This window comes from Apodemus sylvaticus, chromosome 15, assembly GCF_947179515.1.
Source record: "Apodemus sylvaticus chromosome 15, mApoSyl1.1, whole genome shotgun sequence".
Classification (NCBI taxonomy): Eukaryota; Metazoa; Chordata; class Mammalia; order Rodentia; family Muridae; genus Apodemus; species Apodemus sylvaticus.
This window is the reverse complement of record NC_067486.1, coordinates 1894783-1922440: the sequence shown is the minus strand read 5'-3', so window position 1 is coordinate 1922440 and position 27658 is coordinate 1894783. Positions and strand designations below refer to the sequence as shown.

The 27658-nt window shown below is 47.3% G+C and overlaps 1 protein-coding gene across 1 annotated transcript; it reads left to right on the top strand.

Moving 5' to 3' along the window:
* Positions 1 to 384: 384 nt before the first annotated feature.
* Sh3bgr (SH3 domain binding glutamate rich protein) lies at positions 385 to 25743 on the top strand. Its single transcript, XM_052158626.1, has 8 exons — positions 385 to 673; positions 5004 to 5189; positions 13526 to 13606; positions 15395 to 15466; positions 16692 to 16784; positions 20658 to 20693; positions 21480 to 21627; positions 25342 to 25743. The coding sequence occupies exons 1-7, from the start codon at positions 491 to 493 to the stop codon at positions 21594 to 21596; spliced, it is 768 nt and encodes a 255-aa protein (XP_052014586.1). The 5' UTR covers positions 385 to 490; the 3' UTR covers positions 21597 to 21627; positions 25342 to 25743.
* Positions 25744 to 27658: the final 1915 nt, after the last annotated feature.

The following is a 27658-nucleotide window of genomic DNA, read 5'->3' as shown; positions in this document are numbered from 1 at the left end:
TTTTACAGCACCCAACAGCTGGTGGAGGGAGAAAGCAGGAAACAGCCACTCACAGAGAAATCTCTGTTGTGTGACAGTTCGTTGGGTTTTTAAATACCCCTCTAGAAAACTTAAAATCAGGAAGCCACGCTTCATTTAAATGACCGCTGTGGCTGTTTCAGTCTTCTTAACTGTTTGTCCAAAGCCCGGTGAATCCAGCCTCGTCCTGGATAGCGTGGTCTTTTCTGGGCTTTTCCCTAGGCTCTGGGCTCCTCACTTCTTGTCCACACCCCACAGTTTCCCCAGCCCCGCCTCTTCTGCCCTTGGCACCTCTCCATGGGTCTGTGATTGGTGCGCTCCCGAGCTCGCAGCCTGGCCTTTTAGGGACTGTTGTTAGGCCTTTAAAGTGATAAGGGAAAGGATCCAGTGGCTGCTTTTATCAGCCAATCATTTTCCTGACATCCCGAACAGAGGGGGAAGCCCAGGATGCCTGCCGTTACTCTTTAGCCTCATGGTTGGAGGGGAGAGGCTTGGATCACTGCCAGCCAGCGCTGACCTGGCACCTGCTCCTCCAGCGTCACTAAGGGATTTGTCCAGCGACTTCCCTAGCAGGGGCGTGTTAGGGGGAGTCCTCTTTCCGACTGTCGAAATGGTTATCAAAGTGTTTGTTGCCACATCTTCTGGGTCCATAGCGGTAGGTGACGGGCTCTGTGGGCTTTCTTCTTAAATGATTTTCTGGAACTCCTAGTTGGAGGCAGAAGGAGTGGGTATGCCCTGACTTTGGCCTTGAATGCCGGTTTTTGTTTTTGCGTGGGAGTCAACTGCACACTGCTGGAGCATGAGCACCCTCTGCTCTTTGCCTCTGTCTTCGCGATGTTGGAAAGTTTGTGAAGTGTGTAATCTGGCAGGTGGGCGTGAAAGGCGACTGGAGGGTAGAGTGTTTCACGCTCCTTTTAATCTGTGCTTTGTGTGCTGTTGGTAGTGCTGTGTGGTATTAGCCATTTTGATTTGTTTGTTTGTTTATTTTAGCGCTTTACCATTCATTCTGTGAGACTGCAGGTTAAAACTTGGAGACAGATGATGGGTGAGGGCGAGATGGATTAGGTCGCCCAAGTGATCTCGGGGCATAATTACTTCTTTATTTGAAATAACTGGAAGCATTTCAAAGATAGTAGGTGTGATGTTATTATTTGTAGAAAATGATGTCACAATGACAGCAGCAAACCCATCTGAAGCCACAGTTTTAAATGCTCTCAGAAGTGAGGGAACCCAGAAGCCTAGCTCCATACCAAAGCTTAGCCTGGATTGCTAGAGACCACCCACCCTCTGATTTCAGCCTTCATTCTGTGCTGTGTAGACCCACCAGTGGAAGGAATAAGAGCGATTTAAACACTCAGTTCTAGGAATGAACTGTAGGACACTGGCTTCAGGTGGACTCCAGTATCTGTCTGGTTGAGGTTCTCGTCAGTATTTTAGCAGAAATGAGGGAGGCTGTGGGAAGAAAACAGTCTATTAATCCCAAGAGTTAGAGACCAGAGAGGGGGCTGTTTCCTTTTATAGCAGCTTCCTACAGGGTCTCAGGTTGCGGCTGGAATTCTGACAGTCACTCTGCAGAGATGTTTCCAGGCCCTGGCTAAGTATCAGCCCCAGCCACAATTTGCCGAGGGCCACCACTTCCAAACCTTGGACATTCAGGAGGTTTCTCCAGAGAAGGTGGACAGAAAATAAAAGAGTTTGGCAATCCCACCCACTGGTCCATGATGGTTTCTGTGGTTCTATTTGTTCTGCAGGACATAGACTAACTCAGACTTGGAAATAGATGATGTCATGTAGCCCTGAGCGGATGCCCTGGACTAGGAGAAAAAGAGGAGCACACTGCTCAAGGGGAGAGTTCCGGTCACAGAGACTGCAAATGCAGACCTTCTGTAGCTGTTGATGGGTAGATATAGTGAGCACACCCATGTTTTTTTTTTTTTTTTTTTTTTGAATCAGTGTTGGATTCACACCTGGGGCCTCACACTTGCTGTTGTGAGTTACCACCGTGCTGCATCCTGGGAGTTCATGCTTGGGTCTTTTAGATTGGAAATAACATTTCAGGAACAGTTGCTTTGGTGGGACAGTTTTGGAAGGGGTTTCAAACATTAGTGCTCAGTGTTGAAAACTTTCCACAGTCATTTACTTATTTTTAGTTTTAGGTGCATAGATATTTTGCATACATATATGTTAGTATACCACATGTATGCTTGATGCCCATAGAGGCCAGAAGAGATGTCAAATCCCCTGGGACTGGAGTAACAGATGATTGTGAGCCACCACCATGTGGGTACTGGGATTTGAACTCAGGACCTCTGGAAGAGCAGTCAGTGCTCTTAGCCCCTGAGACACCTCTACAGCCTAAGTCTTGTATCTGTTCTGTATGACTGTTTGTATTCTTCAGGCAGTGGGAATAAACCCACGGATTTCTTTGGTTTGTTTATTGTCCTGCATTCTCGAAGTCTGGGAAGTCTGTTTTGGCCTTGGAGTCTCTGGCGGGGGTCGGGGGTGGGTGGGGGGGGTGGGGTGGGGGGGTGGGATGGTGGTGTCTCCCTTCACTCTGAACCTTGGAGTAGCTGAGTTAATTGTGACTTCCTAGACAAATATTTTAGTGCCATTTGTAACTGGGTGACCTTGGAGGAGGTATTTCTCCTTGAGAAGCCTCAATTTCCTTGTCTGTAAAATGAGGATAAGAATAGTGTTCACCTCATAGCTTGGTCATGAGGACTTCTGAAATGCCACACTCGGGTGCCCAGCACTGTGCCAGGGCCTGCCCAGGTGCTGGAAAATTTTGTGATTATTAATTATAGTCACTGGCAGCTGCTTGTTGATGTGAGCTGCCATTTTAATTTCTACTAGTCACCATGAATTGATTATATTATTGACAATATATATCAGTGGGCATTGTAGTTGTCATCATTATTAGTTACTGTGGCTATTAGCAGCTCCTTTTAGTAGAACTAAGGCTATGGTCATATATTAGAAGAACTGTCTAAAATCATGTAGGTGGAAGAGTTTCTTCCATAAAGAATGAGGAGATTCCAGATGGTGGTGGCATGCCCGGGAGGTAGAGGCAGAGATAGAGGCAGAGGCAGAGGCAGAGGCAGAGGCAGAGGCAGAGGCAGAGGCAGAGGCAGAGGCAGAGAGGCAGAAGCAGGTGAATTTCTGTGAGTTTGAGGCATCCCTGGCCTACAGAAAAAGGTATGAGCATATATTCTAATATATGCTCATATATATATATTATGCTCATATATTATATATATTGTGCTCATATAATATATATGTATATATATGTATATATATATATATATATATATATATATATATATATATATATATATATATATATATATAATGGCAGCCTGTAGGTCCCACAATCCTCCTATCTCTGCTCCTCACAGATTGTGGTTACAGATGTGAATATGGTGACCAGACTGTGGTTACAGGTGTACATGTGGTGATACCCAGATTTTTATACAGATTATTTGGATCTGAATTCATGTTTGTGCAGCAAGCACTCTTATGTGTTGAGCTCTCTGCACCCTTACAATTTTTTTTTTTTAGTTTGGTCTCTCTCTTCATCCCTAAAAATATTTGTTCAGTCTGGGAGTCGGTCTTGGAAAATCTACCAATTCAACGAAAATTTATTGTTGTCGCTTTAAAATACTGATCAACACATGTATCTGGCAAACCAGGTGTGATGGCACACACTTGTAATCTTGGCACTCAGGAGGCTGAAGCAGGAAAAACATAGGTTTGAGGTCAGCCTGGGCTACATAGCTAGTTCTAGGCCAACTTGTGCTGTGTAGTGAGACCAACCAATAGTCTCATCGACAAGACCCCACTGATGGCATGGCCATCCTAACTGGGAAGAGGATGGGTGCCCGGCAGTGCAGGTTCCCCGAGGTGACACAGAACATGGTACCACACATCACCTCACTCACTGGTCATGAACATGAACAGCCCAGAGGAGGACTCCCATGTCTGTTTTGCAGATGAGGGGATCAAAGCCATAAGACCTTGTTCATAGAGTGTCCTCGACAGTTTGGTGACTTCAGTTGGAGAGTGTCCTCACTGTACCAGACAATAAATAAGATGTGTCAAGCAAAGGGCTGGGAGAGGCATGGCTGTAGATTCCCAGACACCCCAGAGTGTCCAACGGTCGCTGGGTGACTTCAGGACAGAGACAGAGCTTACTTGTGGGCAAAATGCCACACAGGATAGAGAAAGAGCTCTCTTAACCTCCACTGGGTGAGCCTGAGTTCAGACCTGTAGACGTGTTCCTTAGGAAACAGCAGGCCCCTTGGCATCCTGAAGATAGAGAAGGGACACAGGGAAGATGAGAAGTGGGAGAACAGGAGATAGATCTGCTGGGGGTGCATGTGCTCCCCTCTTACTGTCACAAAGGGGAGGAGGCCTCTGAAGGCTGACGCTGTGTGTGCTGTGTACATCAGGGTCAGCTCAGGAGGCTACCAGAAGAGCAGCTCGTTGGGAGGACCAATAGGAGTCCTTGAGCAAGGTCCCACTGAGGGACAAGGTGGGTAAGGGGGTGAGTGGACCCACCAGAGACGAAGGCTCTGCCCCTTCCTTCCTCCTCTGGGCTTGACTTTAGGGCCCTTTCTTCTCCCAATCTTCCAGGCCAGGGGCCTCTCACTTGTTCCATTCTGGCTAAGGAGACTGTTTTAAGTCACCCTTGGTGAGTCCAAGGGCAAATAGAATTCTTCTGTTTCCTTGCTGGGGGACAGGTGCTGAGAACAACACCTAGTATAGTGTCAGCGCCCATCTGTACGCCATGCCCCTCTTCTGACCCTTTCTGATGGGAAGGTGTGGATTTTGTATTTTTTGTTTTAATGCAGCCCACAATTATTTGTGCTGTAGAACACAGCTAAAGGAAAGGAATGAAGCCACGGACACTGTCAACAAAGCAGGCTTTAAGAGCGGCTGTAATGTAATCCGGTGCATTGATGATTGGTTTCTCTGCTCTTAACCAGATAAGGAAAAAACAGCAAGAAGTGGTGGGCTTTTTGGAAGCCAATAAAATAGACTTTAAGGAGCTGGACATAGCTGGGGATGAAGACAACAGGAAGTGGATGAGAGAGAATGTTCCTGGGGAGAAGAAACCTCAGAATGGGATTCCTTTACCTCCTCAGATCTTCAATGAAGAGCAGTATTGTGGGGTGAGTATTCAGGGTTGTGGCAAATTCCTCTGTGCATTTGTCAGAGTTAACGAATTAGTTAATGTGTGTGGTTTGCATGTGTGTGCCCATGTGTGTGTGCGTGTGCCTCCGTGTGTGTGCGCACGTGTGCGTGCGCGCGCGTGTGCATGTGCGCGCGTGTGCGTGTGCGCGCGTGTGTGTGTGTGCCTCCGTGTGTGTGCGCGTGTGCGTGTGCGCGCGCGCGCGCGCGTGTGTGTGTGTGTGTGTGTGTGTGTGTGTGTGTGTGTGTGAGAGAGAGAGAGAGAGAGAGAGAGAGAGAGAGAGAAAGACTCTGTGTGTAGGCCAGGGGTAGACTCTGGGCATCTTCTTCAATCACTTTCTAATTTGATTTTTTGAGGCAGGGTCTGTCACTGACCTGGAGCTCACTGACTCAGAGAAATGTCTGGCAGAGGTGTCTCTGCCCACTTCCCAGCACTGAGTTAACACACACACACACACACACATACACACACATGCATACATACATACACACATTTACACACACATGCTCAGCCACCACATACACGCACACACTTACACATATGCATATACTATACACACATACACACTACACACACATATACACACTTACACATACACATATACTATACACATACATACACACACTACACACACAAACACATACACACACATACACACACACTCTCACACACACTTACATACACATACTGATATACACACATACACACACATACACCCCCACATATACCCCCTATACACTTACACACACACACACACACACACACACACACACACACACACACGCACGAGCGTGCACGCTGCTGCATTCCGCTTCTACACAGGTGGTTGGCGACCTGAACTCAGGGCCTTGTGCTTGTATGGCAGACACTGTGTCAATGGACACATCTCATCAGCCTATTTGTTAGAAACCATTTAAACAGATTAGCTTTGAGGCATTGCTTGGAATTGTTCATAAACAGACATTTAAGAGCTAGAAGAGGGTGGAGGCAGTGGAGTGATGACTCAGAGGATCTGAGTGTGTTTTAGGCCCTTTATTTGGAAGAGTAGAGGTTACTTGTACTTCAGGAAGAAAGAGATTGATTCCAGTTAGCCTTGTGAAGTGCATACTCAGTGGACACATGATAAATTCTTAAAGACTGGCTAGCAGATGTGTAGTCTTACACCAGAAACAAACTTGCTCAAACTTATCCAGTTAGTTTAATGTGTTCTGGGAATTTTGACAATAATGGAAGTTTTATTTATATTTTAAAATTTTTATCTCATTTAAACTTATTTGTGTGACGCAAGCCACAGCATATGGGTGTGGAAGTCGGAGGAAATCTTTGGGGGTCGGTTATCTTTCTCCTACAGATTCTGGGGATTGAGCTCATGATATACTTGGCAGACCTTACACATTGGCCCGACAACTTGATTTTAAGCCCTTTACAGTTTATTTCAGCATGACACCACCTTCCTTGGAGTTTTCAGGTGTTGCTTAATAAAGCACATCACTGAACGAAGCATTAAAAGATCAGTGGACTTTCAGTAGAAGTGACTGTACCGTACAAGCCATTCTTCCTGTTGGGGGGAGGGGTACGCTGCCAAACAGAGGGAGTCATCTGGTGCGAGCTGTATCCGAGGGTTGGCCCAGTGCAGAACACGCAGTGTTCCTTCCTCCCGTCATGAGAGCTGTCTGTGCTTTTTGTCTGAACCACCTGTCTTCAAGCAGGCGCGGGCTCAAGTTGCTGTTGTCACTCTCGACAGCAGGGTTTTGCCAGAACACACCAGCCGAGTGCTTGGAACCAAGATCATACAAGCTACATGGCCCAACATACTGTGTGTGTGAGAGAGTGTGTGTTGTGTGTGACTGTGTGTATTTGTGTGCATGGTGTATATGTGTGTGTGCATGGTGTGTGGTGTGTGTGTTTGTGTGTGCATGGTGTGTATGTATGTGCACATGGTGAGTGGTGTGTGTGTTTATATGTGTGCATGGTGTGTATGTGTGTGTGCATGGTGCATGTGTGAGTGTGTGAGTGTGTGTGGTGTGTGTGCATAGTGTGTATTTGTGTATGTATGGTATGTGTGTGCATGGTGTGTATGTGTGTGTGTGCATGGTATGTGTGTAGATGTGTGTGTTTGTATGTGTGGTATGTGTGCATAGTGTGTATACATGGTGTGTGTGTGATTGTATGTGTGCATGGTGTGTATGTGTGTGCGCATGGTGTGTATGTGTGTGGGAATAGTGTGTGAAGAGTGTGTGAGTGTGTGACTGTGTGTATAGGTGTGCATGGTATGTGTGTGTGTAGTATGTGTATTCTTGAGTGGGTGTGGTTGCATCTCCTCATATGGAAGTCAGAGGACTTGGTTTTGCTCCTCAAGCACCTTCCACCTTGCTTTCTTGAGGTGGGCTCTCTTATTGGCATGGAACTTGCCCAGGCTAAGCTGGCTGGATGGTAGGTGCCAGGGGTCCATCTCTGTCTGCCTCCTTGGTGCTGAGGTCATATGTGTGCACCATTCCTAGATCTGTTTTTTAAAACATGGACTCTGGGGAAGGAACTCTGAAGTCAAAACTTAAGGATTCTTTGGAAAGTTGTTTGGATGGGGCAAACATGTGAAGAAATGTTTCACTGAAGCAGACACAAGAGAGAGGACGTTCTGTTAAGGCAAGCATGTGAAAGGACACGTGATGAAAGATTCCTTGCTAATGACACACATGTATTGGTCCACCTTACTTTGCATAGTTGAGCTGCATTTATTGGGATGCCTTAGACAGAAACACATCAAAAAACTTCTGGTGGTGTGCTGCAGTTTGTTGCCGCCTCCAAGGACTTGGGCTGATTGGATGCACGTGATGAGGCAAGTCCAGTTCTGAGGCAAGGCACATGGAGGACACGTGATGTTTGGAGGGTGTAAATAGGACTCCACAGAGTGACGGAGACTGAGCTTGACTTGCTGGTACAGCTAGCTGTGCAACGCTTGTGGGTCTCGAGCCTTTGCTGATCTTCACTTCCTTGAGAGAAGTTCTGGTGTTCCTGTTGGTCCCTGCTGCTGACTCGAGCCACGGCTGAGACCCAGCTGTCTCTGCTAGGTTGTGGCACCGCTGTTGCTAACCCGACTCTGCAGAATTGGACTGCTGGTGTATCCGTCAGGTGTTTGTTAGTGGATCGAGCTGCTGCTACCTGTTAACCTGTGAACTGAACTGCTGATTTCCAGACAACACAGACAAGAGTTGCTCCAAGGAGCCTTTCTAAACAGATTCACTTCCCCTGTATCCTTTCTTTTCCACCACCTCTGGTGGATGGTGGGCTATAGGGGAGGTTAAAACATTTAAGAACCATCATTAAAGGTAGGATTTGTAAAAATTAAAGTTACAGAACTCAGATCCTCGTGCCTGCAAGGATGCAAACACTGTATTTATCGCCTCCAGACTCACTGTCTGCTCTTTAACTCAGAAGTCTTTGAGCCTCTGACTCGAAGTATGAATTGTAACTTGTTAGGGGCTTAGCTTGCTTGCTTTGAGCTTCTGTAGCAAACCGCCACAGACTATGTGGCTTAAAATGACAGACATTTATTCTCTCATAGTTCCAGAGGCCATAATGGTGCTGGTGAATGCTGGGAACTTTGGAAGTTCTTAAGGAGAGCCTGTGCCATTCCCTTCTGTTGGTTGCTCAGGATAGCCCTTGACTTGTAGAAGTATCACCCAGACGTGGCCTCCAGGGCTTTCCCTGTGTATACCAGTGTCTCCACAGGGCCTTCATGTAAGGATCACCATTGAAAGAGACTCACTCTAATTTTAGTATGTTCTTCTAACAGGTACAGCTGCAAATATCTTACTTCCAAATAAGGTCACTTTCTGAGGTTCCAAGTGGACTTGGGTTCATTCGTGAAGGACTTGAACCGACTGTACAAATCCACAAGGCCAGATCAGCTTCTTCAGAGACTTAGCTGGAAGTCCCGTGGGTGAGGGAGTGCTTTCAACTTCAGTGCTGTTCGTTCGTGTTGTGGGGGATGTATGGTCTATTTCAAGTCCCCCGTGACCTGTGCTAGGGGCTCCCCAAAGTGTAGAAAGGCTCTCCTCTGTGGGGACAGCCCTCCTCCATCCATTGAGGTGGCTGGTGTAAGGTACTCACCGCCAAGCCCGGCAACCTAAGCTCTACCCTTGGGTCCCACTGCTCTCAGAAGCTGTCTGCTGACCTCCATACATGCATGGTGGCACACCCACACCCTCGCCCTAGTAGATAAATGTAATCAAAATAATAAAAGACAACAGAACCTATTCTTCTCTACCCTCTTCCTACCTGTCCTGTGTAGGGTAATGCAGGAGGGAGTTATGGTGGCAAGGGATTTTCCTGTAATAGGCTCTTTATAAAATAAAATTATATGGATGCATGGTGTGTATGTATATGTGTGAAGGTGTGTGTGTGTGTGTGTGTGTTGTGTGCATGGTGTATATGTGTGTGTATGGTGTGTGGTATGTGTTTGGTATGTGTGCATGGTATGTGATGTGTGTTTGTGTGGTGTGTGTTTGTCGTGTGTGTGTGTGTGTGTGTGTATCTTGCATATGGAAGTTAGAGAAAACCTTGGACTTTGCTCCTCAAGCACCTTCCACCTTGCTCTCTTGAAATGGGGTCTCTTATTAGTATAGAACTTGCCCAGGCTAAGCTGGCTGGGGGCAAATAAGTGAAGGAATATTTCATTAAAGTGTGCATGTATGTTCATGTGTGTGTGTGTGTACTTGTGCGTTTGTTCTTGTATGAAGTTCCCACAGAGGCTGAAAAAAGGCTCCTATCTCTTGGAGCTAGAGTTGCAGGTGGGTGTGAACCACCTGATGTGGGTGCTGGGAGCTGAACACAAATCCTCTACAAGAGCAGCAAATACTCTCAACTGCTGAGACACTGCTCCAGCACCCCAGTTTCTTTCAATATTAGAAAAATTAGAAAAATTCATACTCACACACACTGAGAGATTAAATGATTTCAAAGGGCCTTTAATATGAATCCCTCTCACCCCAGTTCCTGCTTACAGTTTTAGTTACAGTCCCCTGAGCTGGCCATGCAGGCTCTCACTGGGCCTCTGGCTCAGGAGGGCTCTCGGTCTAATTCTCTGCTGCTGTTAGCTTCCAGCCATGTTTAAACCAAGGGCCTGCTGTGTCCACTTTACTCTGGCCTCTAACACTATGTAGCTAGTCCTGCTTGGAGGCGATCAGTGTTGGCAACTTCCTGTTTGAAATGTTCTATGGTACTTGTTGTCTCTAAATAGGGACAAGGGCCGGGGCCAGAGAGTGACATCGATCTCACTACATAACCTTTTCTCTTATTATATTTTAAGAAGCTGTTTGTCAACACTGCCTTTTGAAACCTTTAAAGACTTTAGGGTGGCTGGAGAGAGGGAACAGTAGTTAAGAGCACCTGCTGTTCTTACAAAGGACCTGGGTTTGGTTCCCAGTATCTGCATGGTAGCTCACAACCGATTGCAAATCCAGTTCCAGGGGATCTGACATCCTCTTCTGGCCTCTGCAGGCAGCAGGCATGCACATGTATGTACAGACATACACATACAGTCAAAGTACTCATGAAGTAAAAATCAAATGGCATGAACTAAAGAGTCTGTGCTGGTTACTTCAACCGGACTCAGGTTAGAGGCATCTGGGAAGAGGAAACATCAATTTAAAAAAGGCTCCCCAGCTGGGCAGTGGTGGTGCATACCTGTAATTCCAGCACATAGGAGGCAGAGGCAGGCAGGTTTCTGAGTTCAAGGCCAGTCTGGTCTACAGAGTGAGTTCCAGGACAGCTAGGGCTACACAGAGAAACCCTGTCTCTGGGGAAAAAAAAAAGTAAAAAAAAAAAAAAAGACTCCCCAGAATGGCCTGTGGGCAAGCCTGTGCTACATTTTCTTGATTGATGACAGATATGAGTGGGCCCAGCTCATCGTGGGTAGGGCCACTCCCAGGCAGGTGATCCTGGTGCTGTAAGAAAGAAAGCTGAGCAAGCCATTGAGAGCAAGCCAGTAAGCAGCACTCCTCCATGGCGTCTGCATCTGCTCCTAAATCCAGTTTTCTGCGATGCTCGAGTTCCTGTCCTGACTTTCCTCTAACAGATTGAAAGCGTGAGCCAAAATGAACTTTCTTCCCCAACTAGTTTTTGGTCATGGTGTTTGATCACAACAATAGAAACTCTAAGATACCATCCCTATATCCTTACCCATGAGTAGAATGTGGATTATAAAAACATTCAAGAGTTCGTAGTGGTTCATGCTCTTGGTCAGCCATACCCTGGGCCCCATGACAGCACCAGGCATGGGACAGCAGGGATGAGCAGTAAATGTCTCTACACCAGGAGGTGGGGTCCTCAGGTGCCTGGGAGTCCTGAGCATCTGCTGCGTGGGGCAGATGAGGATGCCCAGAGATCCCTGGCAGACCACTGTCAGAAAGGCAACGCCAGGTGGGAAGCCAGATACAGTCAAGGCCAGGTTACCTGCCCAAGATGGAATCACCATTGGAAGTAGCAGACCTGCTGAACGAGGCTGCAGTGACTACCTGAGGACCAAGTCAGCCTGGGCTTGGGAACAACCAAAGAAGACTTGACAATTAGCATCTTTATAATATAGGTGTGAGTGTCCCTGGTACTCAGGGAAGAGGGAGAGGACAGAATACAAAGCCAGCAGGGCGAGAAAAAAGCTTCTCTGCATCTCATCATTCCAGGCACTGTGCACCTGCCCCTGATCAGTCCCTCCCTCTGTGCACCTGCCCCCGATCAATCCCTCCCTCTGTGCACCTGCCCCTGATCAGTCCCTCCCTCTGTGCACCTGCCCCTGATCAGTCCCTCCCTCTGTGCACCTGCCCCTGATCAGTCCCTCCCTCTGTGCACCTGCCCCTGATCAGTCCCTCCCTCTGTGCACCTGCCCCTGATCAGTCCCTCCCTCTGTGCACCTGCCCCTGATCAGTCCCTCCCTCTGTGCACCTGCCCCTGATCAGTCCCTCCCTCTGTGCACCTGCCCCCGATCAATCCCTCCCTCTGTGCACCTGCCCCTGATCAGTCCCTCCCTCTGTGCACCTGCCCCTGATCAGTCCCTCCCTCTGTGCACCTGCCCCTGATCAGTCCCTCCCTCTGTGCACCTGCCCCTGATCAGTCCCCCCCTCTCTGCACCTGCCCCTGATCAGTCCCTCCCTCTGTGCACCTGCCCCTGATCAATCCCTCCCTCTGTGCACCTGCCCCTGATCAGTCCCCCCCTCTGTGCACCTGTCCCTGATCAGTCCCCCCCTCTCTGCACCTGCCCCTGATCAGTCCCTCCCTCTGTGCACCTGCCCCTGATCAATCCCTCCCTCTGTGCACCTGCCCCTGATCAATCCCTCCCTCTGTGCACCTGCCCCTGATCAGTCCCTCCCTCTGTGCACCTGCCCCTGATCAGTCCCTCCCTCTGTGCACCTGCCCCTGATCAGTCCCTCCCTCTGTGCACCTGCCCCTGATCAGTCCCTCCCTCTGTGCACCTGCCCCTGATCAATCCCTCCCTCTGTGCACCTGCCCCTGATCAGTCCCCCCCTCTGTGCACCTGCCCCTGATCAGTCCCCCCCTCTGTGCACCTGCCCCTGATCAGTCCCCCCCTCTGTGCACCTGCCCCCCCCATCAGTCCCTCCCTCTGTGCACCTGCCCCTGATCAGTCCCTCCCTCTGTGCACCTGCCCCTGATCAGTCCCTCCCTCTGTGCACCTGCCCCTGATCAGTCCCTCCCTCTGTGCACCTGCCCCTGATCAATCCCTCCCTCTGTGCACCTGCCCCTGATCAATCCCTCCCTCTGTGCACCTGCCCCTGATCAGTCCCTCCCTCTGTGCACCTGCCCCTGATCAATCCCTCCCTCTGTGCACCTGCCCCTGATCAGTCCCCCCTCTGTGCACCTGCCCCTGATCAGTCCCCCCCTCTGTGCACCTGCCCCTGATCAGTCCCTCCCTCTGTGCACCTGCCCCTGATCAGTCCCTCCCTCTGTGCACCTGCCCCTGATCAGTCCCTCCCTCTGTGCACCTGCCCCTGATCAGTCCCTCCCTCTGTGCACCTGCCCCTGATCAGTCCCCCCCCTCTGTGCACCTGCCCCTGATCACGTCCTCCCTCCGCAGCCTTTCCTATGTCTCCCTAATGTATGTGTGTTCTTGTGCTACATAGGTACAATGACAATGTATAAAACAAATGTAAAATCAGCAGCTTTACTTTATAGCTGTATGGCTTAGCTATCAGTTGACAAAGCAAACTGAGAGGATGCTTTGTTCTTGACAACTCACAGGAAGGGGCCGGGCTTGCAGCTGATTCTAGCTTCCAAGTGTTTAAATATTCTCTTTCTTTCTTCAAGGATTTTGACTCCTTCTTCTCTGCAAAAGAAGAAAATATTATTTATTCATTCCTTGGTCTGGCTCCCCCTCCTGGGTCAAAGGTAAGCTGGGATGCCCTGGGTGGTCTAGCACAGGCTATAATAGCAGAAGATAGAAACAGGAAAACATCAATGCTCGTCAGTGATCATCTAAGATAACATGATTTTTATTGTTTGACTTAGAGAATGTTTCATGAATTTACATGTCACCCTTCTGCGGGTGCTCTGCTTATCTCTATGCCATTTTAATGTGTGGGCGTGTGCAAGTGTGTGTATGAGTGTGTGTGTGTGTGTGTGTATGTTTGAGTGTGTGCATATGCATGTGTACATGGATGTGTGTGTGTATAGTGTTTGTGTGTATGCATGTACCTGTGTGTGTGTATATGTGTGTGTGTGTACGTGGCTTCTGAATTGACATGATATTTTTGTTGTTGTTGTTGTTTTTTGAGACAGGGTTTCTCTGTATAGCCCTGGCTGTCCTGGAACACACTCTGTAGACCAGGCTGACCTCAAACTCAGAAATCTGCCTGCCCCTGCCTCCCAAGTGCTGGGATTAAAGGCGTGCACCATCACTGCCCAGCAAACACAATGTTGTGGTGCAGACAGCTGTGAGCCACTATGTAGGTGCTGGAAATTGAACCCACATTCTCTGTAAGATCAGTGAGGGATCTTCACTACCAGACATCTCTTCAACTCACCCACAAAATTTTTCTATGTTTTATTTTGGCAAGTATCAGTGGACAATATCCAATTATATGTACAGCTCCAGTTCCACCCTAGTTAGCAGAGATATACAATCAATGCTGCATGTTGATAGAGACAATGTTACAGCTCCACGTTTGCAGTACACTGCTAGAACATGGTTATTCCATGTCAACATCTGTGCATCCAGGTGGTTACTGTCCACAGGGAGTCACCTCATGATATCATAACAGACTCAACAGGAGCACCAACATCAAGACCTCTGCCATGGATTTTCTCTCAGGATAATATCTGTTTAATGAATAAGACACAAATGACATCTCAAGGTTTGGTTTTATTTTGAGACAAGTTTCCACTGTGTAGATTAGACTGACTTTGAACTCACTGTTCTCTGTTTGAAGCTGCTTCAGTCCAGGGGCCATTCCTCTGAGATAATGTGATTTAGTGATTTACAGCCCAAAGTAATTTATTATGACATGTTTTGATATAATTTCTGTAATGGTGATCAGCATGTAACAAATGTAAAAATATTTAAATAAACGCCAGTCACCTAAGAAAGTGACCACCCTACCACGCTCAGGTGCTTTGAGGGAAAGGCAAATCCAAGGTTGGATCAGGGGACTTAGAGGAACATGTCAAGAGGACTATTGGTTGAAGTAGGGATTTAAGCTTCTAAAGATGTTCTGGGATTCTCCAGTTTGAAATTAGATAAGCAACAAAGACAACAAACAGCACTGAATGTTATGTTGTAGTTCAGGTCAGAGAGAGAAGCACATTAACAAGAAACTGAAGACAAAGGAGTAGGATGTGGGAAAGGCCAGAGGTCAGACAAAAGGGATCTGCTGTGTGTGCAGCAGGAGTTCTAGAAAGAGCAAAGGACCTGGGGAGGAAGGGGGTTGATACTGGTGGATGAGTTTCACATCCTCTGTGCAGCCAGCAGGGAGTGTCTGACCCTCAGACACTAGGAAGAGATCTGGAAAGGTGGATTGAGGAAAAGGCTTGGATTGAGGAAGGAAACCTCTAGGTGGGACCCACTGTTGCAATGAATAAAATGAAGGGTGAAGATGAGAATAATTCAGTTAGTTAAAAGACACAGAAGAGAGTTATGTCCTCCGAGAGTTTTCAAGTGTCTTCAACTATTTGGTGTAGGTGATGAAGTCTGAGGATGCGGCTTCCCTTCCCAATGGAGATGTAGCAGGAGAGGCAGAGGGTGCTGCAGAGGTAAGGGCTGGCATTGCCAGTGTCCTCAGAGCAACTGATGTTCCTGACATTTCTTTCTTTCTTTTTGTGTCTACCTATATATGTCTGTCTGTCTGTCTTCCTATCTTCTATCATCTATCTTATCTAACCCATCTTCTATCTATCTATCTATCTATCTATCTATCTATCTATCTATCTGTCTGTCTGTCTGTCTATCTATCTATCTATCTATCTATCTATCTATCTATCTATCTGCCATCTATCAATAGGATATGAATCTATCTATATCTATCATCTATATCTACCAATTGATTGATCAGTCTGTCATTTATCAATCATCTATGAGTTCTCAATCATCTATATAATCTATTATCTATTCTGTGTCTATGTATCATCTACCTAACATCATCATTGTCTATCTATCTTTTTATCTATCATCCATCCATTCATCTATACACCCACCCATCCAACCATCCATCCACCCACCCATCCACCCATCCATCATCCATCCATCCATCCACCTATCAACCCACCCATCCACGCATCCATCCACCCACCCACCCACCCATCCACGCATACATCCATACACCCACCCACACCCCCACTACCCATCCATCTATCCATTCATCCATCCACCCATCTGTCTATCCTCCCTCCTGCCTGCCTATCCATCCATGTATCAACCCACCCACCCATCCATCATCCACCCCATCCATTATCCACCCACCCATTCACCAATCCATCCCCCCACATCCATCCATCCATCTACGCCATCCACACCCCTATCTCTTTATTTATCTATCTATTCATCCATCCTCCCACCCACCATCCATCAATCCATCCATCTATCCATCCATCCATCCATCCATCCTCCCACCCACCATCCATCCATTCACCCACCATCCATCCATCCATCCATCCATCCATCCATCCATCCATCCATGCAGTTTGTTAATCTGTCTACCTTATCCATTTATGTCCATCCATCTTTGCAACTGTCACCTTTACTGGCCTTAAACTCAACACCTGGCACTCAGCACTTATGGCTGCAGCATGCATGCAGTCAGTCTGTTAGCTATTTAGGGGGTTGGGAAGCTTGTGTCAGCATCTAAATGACCTTGTGCAGAGAAGCTCTCTGCTGGTGTCACTTATGTGACATGGTGGGAATTGGAAGCCACAGCAGGCATGCCCTACCCTTGGGAGCTTACTGAAGGTCACCAATGCCTTAAGTTTCTTTTCTAAACAGGGAACAGAGAAGGCTGAAGAAAGTGGAGAAAATGAGGCACGGAAGGAGGACAGTGAAGACACTGGTGAGCTTTCTGAATCCCAAGAGAAGAAGGTAAGTGCTTGTTCTGTTCACGGCAGCCTCTTTGCACCGGTTCCATTACTGAGCTTCTGGAAGGTGCTGGGGATTTTGCTGTGTGCTGGGTTTATAGCTTCAAGAAAGAAGCTGGACACTGAGAGCTTAGCTGTGAGGAACCAGCTATTCATCCCCGATTTACTGCTGTGGACTGGGTGTGAGAAGGTCAGAGGGAGGACCCTGAAACAGGCTTGGTAGAGAACAGTCAGTGCAGGCGTCAGTGATCATCATGTGATAAGTCACATTTAGGTTCCTGTCAGACAGGGTCCTTATTCCTTGGTCTTCAATGATGACTAACCCTACATATAGCTCCCCATAAGCCTCCTGGGGAAGAACAGTCAGAGCGTTCATGTGTTGTTGAAGCAGCAACAGGAACTTGAGGACTGAAGCCCTTTACTGGGGAAGAAACTCACTGAATTCAGTATCCAGGGGATCAACAGGTCCAAGGGAGTCCCAGGCAAGCATGGAATCTGATCCTAAAGAGATCTGCTGTTTAGAGATAGCCAGATGATGAAGGATGTGTGTGACCAGAGCAGTGGCTGCAGGGACCACTTGCAGAATTTGAGGCTAAGGCATAGGGATGGTGTTGGCTGCCCAGGAGCCTTGAAGGTTGGGGTGGGCTACAGGCCCATAGGAAAGTGTCGATAGGAACATCATGGGAACATCACAAAATGGTGGAAACATCACAACTGGCTCATGTTCGTGTTGGCTCTTATCAAGGTAAAGTTATCTTATGGGAAAGGTCAAAATTATTTTGAGTTGTGTTGGTTGCCAGCGGGTTCACATCTGAAAAACCGAAGCCCCAGGGCTTGGTGACACAGGGTTGGGGTCTCACCACACAAAAGTGCTCTTTATACAGCTAGTGTGGATGTAGCTCCAAAATGCTTGCAGGCCCAAAGCTGGGCTAAAGGCTCGAGACCCACGGGACAGCCAGTGCTCTTTCCTTTCGGGCCACACTGGCAGGCCTCGGTATCGTCATCACCATCCATGTCTGACACTCGTCACCACTGACACCTGCCCTTGGTCCTGTCCCAGTGCCGTGTCAGTGGCCTGAGTGAGTCTTGGCTGAGTTCCCAAAAGAAAATAGCTGTTGTGGCAGGTCTGAGACTTCTCATTGCCCACGTTTGCCCCGGTGGCTCCTGTGGAGGACTGCACAGTGGCACCATGTGGATAGTATGACACGGTGCTGGTTTCCCCAGTCTGCACCTGGCTTCCTGACCTGGCAATTACAGCCTTCTTTATAAATCTACAAGATTATTTTCTAATCATAAAACTCAAGTTCAAGCACTTTGTACAGTTGACTTTTTAACAGTTTCAGAAATTGTCTAATTCTGTGAGCTTACATTGGAAAGCTTTTTAAATTAATATATTGCACCTCAACCTAAGAAGGATTGGAGGCAGGAGTGGTATCTCCTAAACGTATTCAGTTCACATTTTATCGGTGGATCGAGCCATCACCCCATGCCCAGCAGAACTTCAGTGACTGGGAGGGAGCCATGGGAAGGCAGAGTCCTGCCTTGACAGGAAGCCTGCACTCTGAGAGTGAGTGCAGACATCTCCAGGGCCCTTGAAGTTGCTTTCGAGACTATTTCTATAAGAGCATTGAGCGGGTGACTGATTCCATTTAGTAAATATGTAGGGGTAAATAATTAATAAAGAGTACCGCCCGCCAGGCCTCAGCACCAAGTCTCACTCAGGGGGGTCTCACTCAGGGCGGCTCTCACTGTCACTGCTGAGCCGATCTTTCCCAGCTAGCTCTCACAGCATCCCAGCTGTGTTTCCTCTCCACCATAGACTCTGTAAGCAGTGGGAGTCCCACGCTTCTGCCCAAAGAAACTCTTGTTTTCTTTGTTTTTTTGGATTTGGTTTTTTTAGGAGACAGGGTTTCTCTGTGTAGTCCTGGCTGTCCTGGAACTCACTCTGTAGAACAGGCTGGCCTTGAACTCAGAAATCTGCCTGACTCTGCTTCCCAAGTGCTGGGATTACAGGTGTGCACCACCACCACCCGGCAAAGCATGACTCTTAAACTTGGAAAGTTAACCAAATATATTTATGTATGAGAAACTCCCAATTTCATAATGCCAATTTACAACGATAAAGTCTTATCCCAATATTTCTAACCTCTCCAAAACACCAGAAATATGTCTGAAGCCATCTGGATATCTGCGTCCTCCCTCTGCTTGTGAGGATCTCTCTCTCCCTCCCTCCCTCCCCCCCCCCCCACCCAGAACTTCCCTTAGCTCCTCCTCTCTCCCCTCCAATCACTGGCCTCTCACTGCCTCAATGTAAATGGATCGGAAATATCTTGCAACATACTTATTCCAAGAAATTGGGTCAGTTTAAGTACTGATAAGGAGTGAGTGCTCAGTCCCTCTCCTGTTACCTAAGGTTGAGACCAGCAGTTACCGTGGTAACTGCCCTCCACTCCAAGCACCATCTTTATATAACACCTCATTTCACTTGGATTTAGGAAAATATAAAACCATATAGAATTGATAATCTCATGCTGTATATGGTGGATTTTAATTCAATGACATGAGATTAAGAAGAAAAGGAATATTCTTTGAGAGGCAGAGAGAGTAGGTATCAGGCCTCATGTGTTCTTGCTCTTGGCCATTTGCTTGTGTTTATTGAATTTACATCTTGGCTCCACCAGTGTCAGGATCCTAGAGATCCTGACAATAAATAAGAGATAGATCACACCCCCAGGGAGCACACAGGACAGTCAAAAAGTCAGACACCTCAGTGATCACTGTCGGAACCAGTCTAAGGGCCTGTAACTCAGTTTTCTGGGTTAGGAAGTGCCTTCCCTGCAAACCTTATTTTGAGTGGCTGCTGATATAAAAGAACCTCATGGGATTTAGTTTGGCTGAAGAAGGCGTGAGGAGTTGGGGAGCTGGAGGGATAGGCACGGTCCAGATGGCTTTTAGCCATTGTTTTTAAATGATAAAGAAGATGTTGCAGGTTTGAGAGGAATGAGATGAAAGAATTATCCTTTAGGAGAGTTATTGGAGAGCAAAGGCCTCTGGGATTCCCAAGGCACGAGCGAGCGCCTTTAGTGTGGGGAACAGAGGCAAGCCCTGGTTCTTAAAGGTCTCTGGGGATGCTTGGAAAGGTAGAAGGTACCATACCACATGACTCAGCCTGTGGTCTGGGAGCCATGAAGGCAGGAAGGGGTTAAATATGAGACTAAAGTCACCCTGGAGTCTGGGTCTCAGGGGCTGCCTGCCTCAGCTGCAAGAGGGAGGGACTGCAAGTCCATGGCTGGTGCTGCTGTGTCTCTAACTGGAGAGGCTGTAGGGTGATGGCAAGGTTTTAAGGTCTGCAGACAGCAGCCATGCCAAGGCCAAGGGTTGAATGAGAACAAATGCAGGGCGGGAGGGTGGGTATGAAAGAGGAGTTGAGAGGAAAAGGGAGAAACGAAGTCATTATAATCTCAACGTTATTTAAAAGTGATCATCACTGTGCCATGGTGCACATATAGAGGTCAGAAGACAACCCTGTGGGTCGGTTCTCCATTCCACCATTATGTGGGGTTCTAGGGCTGAAATCAGCTCATCCGTCAGGCACAGCAAGCTCTTCACCCACGGAGTGGTCTCACTGGCCTTCAGTGTTTACGAGCAGGTTTCCGGCTGAAGTGAAGGTATCACTTAAAGGGATACAAAGGCAGAAATTTTTTTTTTTTTTTTTTTTGATTTAAAAACTTAGTCGCTTGCATCTCTGAACTGATTCTTGTTAGGTCCTCACAGCTGTGCTGTCTCATGTGCTATGAGGTTCTATGCTATTATAGTTTGTTTATCTTAAAAATTCAATGTAAGGCTTACTCCATTTTTTTTTTTTTGTGGACCTAAGGAAGAAGAGGGAGAAGAGGGAGCGATAACAGAAGAGGTAGGATCTGCCATCTTTAATGGTTTAATTAGTGAAAACATTCGCTGGTGACACTGGTGTAGCTTTTGCTACATTCCTCTCATGTGTGTGTGTATGTGTGTGTGTTATGCTGTGGTGTGTGTATGTATGTTTGTGTGTCTGTGCATGTCTGTGTATGCCTGTGTGTGAATGTGTGTATGCACATATGTGTGTGTTTGTGTGCATGTGTATATGTGTGTGCATGTATGTGTGCATTTTTGTGTGTGTATGTACATGTGTATATGTGTATATGTGTATGTGTGTATATGTGTATATGTATATGTGTGTATTATGTGTATATATGTTTGTGTGTGTGAGTACATGTGTATGTTTGTGTGTGTGCATGTGTGTATTTGTATATGTGTACATGTTTGTACATGTGTTGTGTATGTGAATATGTTTGTGTATGTGTGTGCTTGTATGTGTATGTGCATGTGTATATGTGTGTATATGTATATGTATATATGTATATATGTATATGCATATATATGTTTATGCATGTATGTGTATATGTGTTTGTATATGTATGTTTGCCTGTGTATGTATGCATGTATGTATGTGTATGTATGTGAATATTTGTGTATGTGTTTGTGTGTGTGCGTGCACGTGGCAACCAGACATCAATGTCAGATGTCTTCTTCAGCCACTCCCCACAATCTTTTGTGTGGCAGGAGTCATGAGAGCCTTCAGCTCTAGTTTGGTGTGTTGTTCCCATTGTGTCTTTGGTGCTTATGCTCCTCAGTAATGCTGTGGCTTTGTATAAACTAGACGGAAGAGGTCACAGAGGGAGGAGCAGAGGGAGAAGCTGAAGAAGAGGAAGGAGCAGAAGGAGAAGCTGAAGAAGAGGAACCCAAGGAAGAGGCAGGAGAAGGGGAAGAATCTTAGGCCTTTCAGGCTGATGCTTCAACTTTCCCAGGTAGGTGTGTATGTCCTGTGTGATCTGTCACAGGTGTGTCTCTCCTGCCCAGCTCTGTGCACTGCGGGCTTCAGCATCTACCATGTCCATGACTTGGCACTAGGGCATGATGGGAAAGGAATGAGAAAGGGTTAGTGTGTGTATACTTCCTCTTCTACATGATTTTTATTTAAGAGTTGGAATAGAAGTAGCTCCCAGTGTGGTCTGTCCTGATGCCTCTGCAAGCCAGCATGCTCACATCTCCACAGCATGACTGATTTTGTTACTGATGATGCTGACTGTCGGGAAGTCACTGAGCTAGCTACTGCTTCATAAAAGACAATTGCTGCTGCTGTACATGTCATCCTAAGGACTGCACAGTCTGTCTTCACTTATTAATATCAACTGAACACCTGTGTGGACACACTGAGGACCAGGAACACCTGTGTGGACACACTGTGGACCAGGAACACCTGTGTGGACACACTGAGGACCAGAAACACCTGTGTGGACACACTGAGGACCAGGAACACCTGTGTGGACACGCTGTGGACCAGGAACACCTGTGTGGACACACTGTGGACCAGGAACACCTGTGTGGACACACTGAGGACCAGGAACACCTGTGTGGATACACTGTGGACCAGGAACACCTGTGTGGACACTCTGTGGACAAGGAACACCTGTGTGGATACACTGTGGACCAGGAACACCTGTGTGGACACATTGAGGACCAGGAACACTTGTGTGGACACACTGTGGACCAGGAACACTTTTGTGGACACACTGTGGGCCAGGAACACTTTTGTGAACACACTGAGGACCAGGAACACCTGTGTGGACACACTGTGGACCAGGAACACCTGTGTGGACACACTGAGGACCAGGAACACCTGTGTGGACACGCTGTGGACCAGGAACACCTGTGTGGACACGCTGTGGACCAGGAACACCTGTGTGGACACGCTGTGGACCAGGAACACCTGTGTGGACACGCTGTGGACCAGGAACACCTGTGTGGACACACTGAGGACCAGGAACACCTGTGTGGACACACTGAAGACCAGGAACACTTCTGTGGACACACTGTGGACCAGGAACACCTGTGTGGACACGCTGTGGACCAGGAACACCTGTGTGGACACACTGAAGACCAGGAACACCTGTGTGGACACACTGAAGACCAGGAACACTTCTGTGGACACACTGTGGATCAGGAACACCTGTGTGGACACATTGAGGACCAGGAACACCTGTGTGGACACACTGTGGATCAGGAACACCTGTGTGGACACATTGAGGACTAGGAACACTTGTGTGGACACACTGGACTAGGAGACATTTGGAAGCTTTTGCTTCCTTGTGGTTTTAAATGCCTGTTGGGGATAAAACAGTAATGATGTAATTCTCTACAGGTAGGTAAGTACCACATGATTATATTAATGGGATAATGGCAGTATACAGTAACTGGGAATGTGACAGGCATGGTGGGATCCTTAGATATCAGAGGTTACGCGAAAACCCCAGAGATTATTTTGTGCTGTGAAAGAAACTGGTTTCCTGAGACACAAGGACAACACATTTGCAAAAAGAGTTACTGCTCTCATTGTCTTTGTGACTCAGTCTGGAGCAGCAGGTCTTTTAGGAGTGTCCTTACAAGTTTTCTGCCATGGCTTTAAAAAAATATTGAAGAGCTCTCATCGCTCTTGCCTCTTGGCACTCTCACCTCTCTGCCCCTCTTGGGCTCTCCTCCCCTCCCCTCCCTCTCCACGTGGTCATGGCTGGCCTCCACTCCTCTACTTCTCTACTCTCTCTCTCTCTCTCTCTCTCTCTCTCTCTCTTTCTCTGCCTCCACTACCCCATTAACTCCCATCCTCTGCCCTGAATAACCTCTATTCTATACCAAAAAAAAAAAAAAAATCGAAGTGTGTTTTAGACTCTTTCCTGTCTATATAATGCCTGTACTAAAAGACATTAGTCAGACTTCTGGCTATAGCCGTGAGAGCACCTGAGGAGGATGTAACAGGGATAAGTACAGCAATGCTGTGTATCAAAGAAGACAGGAGACAACAGATGAGGTAGAGGTCTGCCATACTGAATGGTTGGTTTAATCAGCTGAGTGATAACATTTGATGGTGTCACCAGTGCAGCCTTTGCTGCATTCCTCCGTGTGTGTGTGTGTGTGTGTGTGTGTGTGTACAGAGTGAACATTCTGTCTCAACATTCTCACGGAAAAGAAGCCAATATCAAGATGGTTAGTATCTTTAGTTGGTAAGACATCTTGTAGTTGGTGGGAATGGCTATCACAATTTGTTATTGGACCACAACAGTGTAATCTTCCATTTATATTACACAGGACTTGATGTCTACCCCCAAACCCCATGCTTCTTTTATGCTGTTGATATACACAACCTGGCCACAGACCTCTACTTTGTTGTGTTTTGCTTGTTTTCCTTGAGATAGGGTTTCTCTGTGTAGCCCTGGCTGTCCTGGAACTCAGTCTGTAGACCAGGCTGGCCTTGAACCTCAGAGGTCCACCTGCCTCTGCCTCCCAAGTGCTGGGATTAAAGGTAAGCATCACTACCACCACCTGGCCACAGACCTCTACTTTAAGGTCAACTGTCAGATTTTGGTAACAGCTCCACTGCTAAGGAATGAACTGGGACTCATTTTTGAGAATTTTATAAAATTCCATCTGAAGAACTGGGGAAAAATACAAAAGTGATAGTATTTACCATCAAACTGAGAGTACAGCAAATTGCCACAGAGTCAGAGAGCCACAGGGCCACAGGGCCACAGAACCACAGAACCACAGTGTTACAGGGTCACAGAGCCACAGAGCCACAGAACCACAGCACCACAGAAGTACAGAGCCACAGGGCCACAGAGCTACAGAACCATAAGGCTACAGAGCCACAGGGCCACAGAACCACAAAGTCACAGGGCCACAGGATCACAGAACCACAGGGTTATAAGGCCAAAAAACCATAGGGCTACAGAATCACAGAACCATGGGGCCACAGAACCATAGGGCCAAGGGCCATAGAGTCTCATTCTGTCACCCTGGCTGGCCTTGAACTCATAAACTCACAGAGATCCTCCTGCTCCTGCCTCCTAAATGCTGGCTTTAAAGGCATGGTGGCACATGCCGAGCACAGTGTTCAGAATTTGAATTCTACCTCTTGAGGCTGGACAGATGGCTCAGTGGTTAAGAGTACTTACTACTCTTACTGAGCATTCAAATTTGGCTCCTAGCACCTAAACTGCCTGTAACTCAAGCTCCAAAGGATCCAATGCCCTCCTCTGGCATCCATGGACATGCTCACATACACATGACACATACATGAACACATGTGCATAAATGTACATATTAATAAACAAATAACACTGCTTCCCAATGCACACAACTCAATGCTGCTTTCTCGTGGAGACATGTACTGTTGAAATCACCTCTCAGGGACTTGATTGAAGATGCAACCACTCTGCCTTCCACTAACAAATAGTCAAGAAGCTATAGAGAGCTTACCTTTCTTCTGGTGTTTGGTGTATGTTAGATCTGACAGCCAGTACACACCTAGATCCATTCTCATGAAGGAAATTTATTTTCTCTTTTTTACTCAGGGCCACAAATGGTAAAGTGTGGCCCTGCCTTCCTGGTTTGTGTGTTGGATAGTAAAGATTTCAGTGAGTGCTCTGACTTTTAACAGTCTTCTCATAATATTTCCTTCCTTTTAGAATATCCGAGCCACGATGCTACATTCGAACTCTCTCTTCTCCATTAACTCAATGAAGTACTTGGCTGGAAGCCAGCGCCCTTCCCTCAGCACATCTGGGTTCACCAAGGACTCGTGCCCTCCTCTGAAACAGCTAGGTGTATGTGGATCTCTATCTCACTGTGTCAACATGAGGCTGGACGTGAAGACTGCACACGTCTACCTGCAATCTTTGGTCTTTGCTTCATGTTTGTTTCCTTTGCTCTGCACAAGTAGACCTTCTTATTAATACTCTGCAAACAGGATCTTGAGGCAGAGTCTCTCTCTGTGATGCAGCAGAAGGATTTCTTTGTGTACTGCTTGTTTTAGGCTTGGCTTTCAAAACAAAACACTTCCCAGAGAGCAATCATAAATAAAGATTGATAACAAGACTCTGTCTGGTCTTATTGTGCTCCACCCCACCCACGCTTTCCCAGTTTTTATGGCACTAGTTGGTTCAGGTTTCCAGCGGCACCGATTGCTGCGCACATCGTGTGGAGCTTGACTGAACTGTAGCACTGACACCCACTCATGCAGGGGTGCGGCTAGGACAAGGTGTCTGCAGCTTCATGGTCTTTGTACGATTTTGGCTGCAGGAACCCCTCTGATCCTATGGCTGTTGTCTGATTTGCAGGGTCAGCTGTTGCTTCTGATAGGCAGCGGACCACAGTACCCTGCTTATCTGCCCATGTAAAAATCAGAGATATTTTCTTCCCTGTGACGACATTCCGTGGCTCTCCCTTTCTCCTGCCCTACTGTGCAGGGATGGATGCCTCTGGCTCTGGGGGTGGGTAGGTGTGGGGCAGAGGTGGGGGTAAGGGTGGGGGGACGCAAGCTTCCTTCTTTGCTGTACTGTGACAGTCTCACTGTGTTAGCGGCTCACGTAGAGAGGTGAACTTCCTTCGGCTGAGCTATGTGCTGTTTACAATGTACCATATAGCTACAGCAGTCACAGAGAACCCAGAAATTCTGGAAAATAGCTCTCTTCTTGTTGCCTTGGTAACAAAAAGAGACATTTTTTGAAGAAAATTAGTCCCTTCCCCAATCACTGAAGTAGCTTTCCTTTAACAGCATTTCTCTCTTCTAAAAGTAAGGTAGGTAAAAGACTGGTGATAGGGAAACTTAGTTGATTAAAAATGAATACCTCTCCTTTTCACCTCATTGCACTGAATTATATTCTTATTTAAAAAGCTAGTAGCATTTAAAAAAACAACAATAGATCGATGTACATCTTGTTGGTGGACAGTCCTTCCTTGGCCAAGCAGGAATGACGTAAACTCGCTGACAGTTGACCTTTAGTTCACCCTTAGTTCATGATTTCTTAGGCAGGAGGTGGAGGCAGGTGGGCCCTGGGCCTCAGTGACCAGCCTCTCCTGGGGAGCGAGCCTCCCTATAAGTGAGGAGTAATTTCTTGAGAAGCAAGGCCAGTTCCTGAGGAAAGACGGTTGAGGTTGCCCTCTCCTTCATGAGCATGTGCACGTGTGCCTCTCCAAAGGACTCAACATTCAAAAGGACTCCCCCTCAATGAGTTGGCTAATTTTATGGTGATCTGACGGGATAAAGAGCTTGATTGGTCTAAAGAAGGCCTGAGTAGTCAAGGTAAGTTTTTTAAAATTAGATATAATCTTTATTTACATTTCAAGTGATTTCCCCTTTCCTGGTTCCCCTCCTTGAAAATACCATAAGTCATTTCCCCTTCTCCTGTTTCCCAATCACCTCTCTCCCGCTTCCCTGTCCTGGTATTCCTCTACATTCCTGCTGCATCAAGACTTCCCAAGACCAAGGGCCTCTCCTCCCTTTGATGTCTAACCAGGCCATCCTCTGCTGCCTATGTGTCTGGAGCCATAGGTAACTCCATGTGTACTCTTTGGTTGATGGTTTTGTCCCTGGGAGCTCTGGGGGTACTGGGTGGCTCATATTGTTGTTCCTCCTATGGCACTGCAAACCCCTTCAGCTCCTTGGGTCCTTTCTCTAGCTCCCCCATTGGGGACCCTGTGCTCAGTTCAGTGGCTGACTGAGAGTGTCCCCCTCTGTATTTGTCATGCACTAGCAGAGACTCCCAGGTGACAGCTATATCCGGCTCCGGTCAGCAAGTACTCAAAGAAAGATTTTTAATTAGAAAATCAGTGACACAAAAGCTAATTTTTTTTTTCTTTAAGCCTGAGTAGTCCTTGCCTCCCTTCCCTGGGGTGCACCCTTTGCCCGGCTGGAGCAAGAATCTAGCTCACACACTAAGGACCACTAGGGGGCGACAGAAGACAAGCTTTGTGGTCTGGTGCCTTGGCCCTTAGGGCCAGATG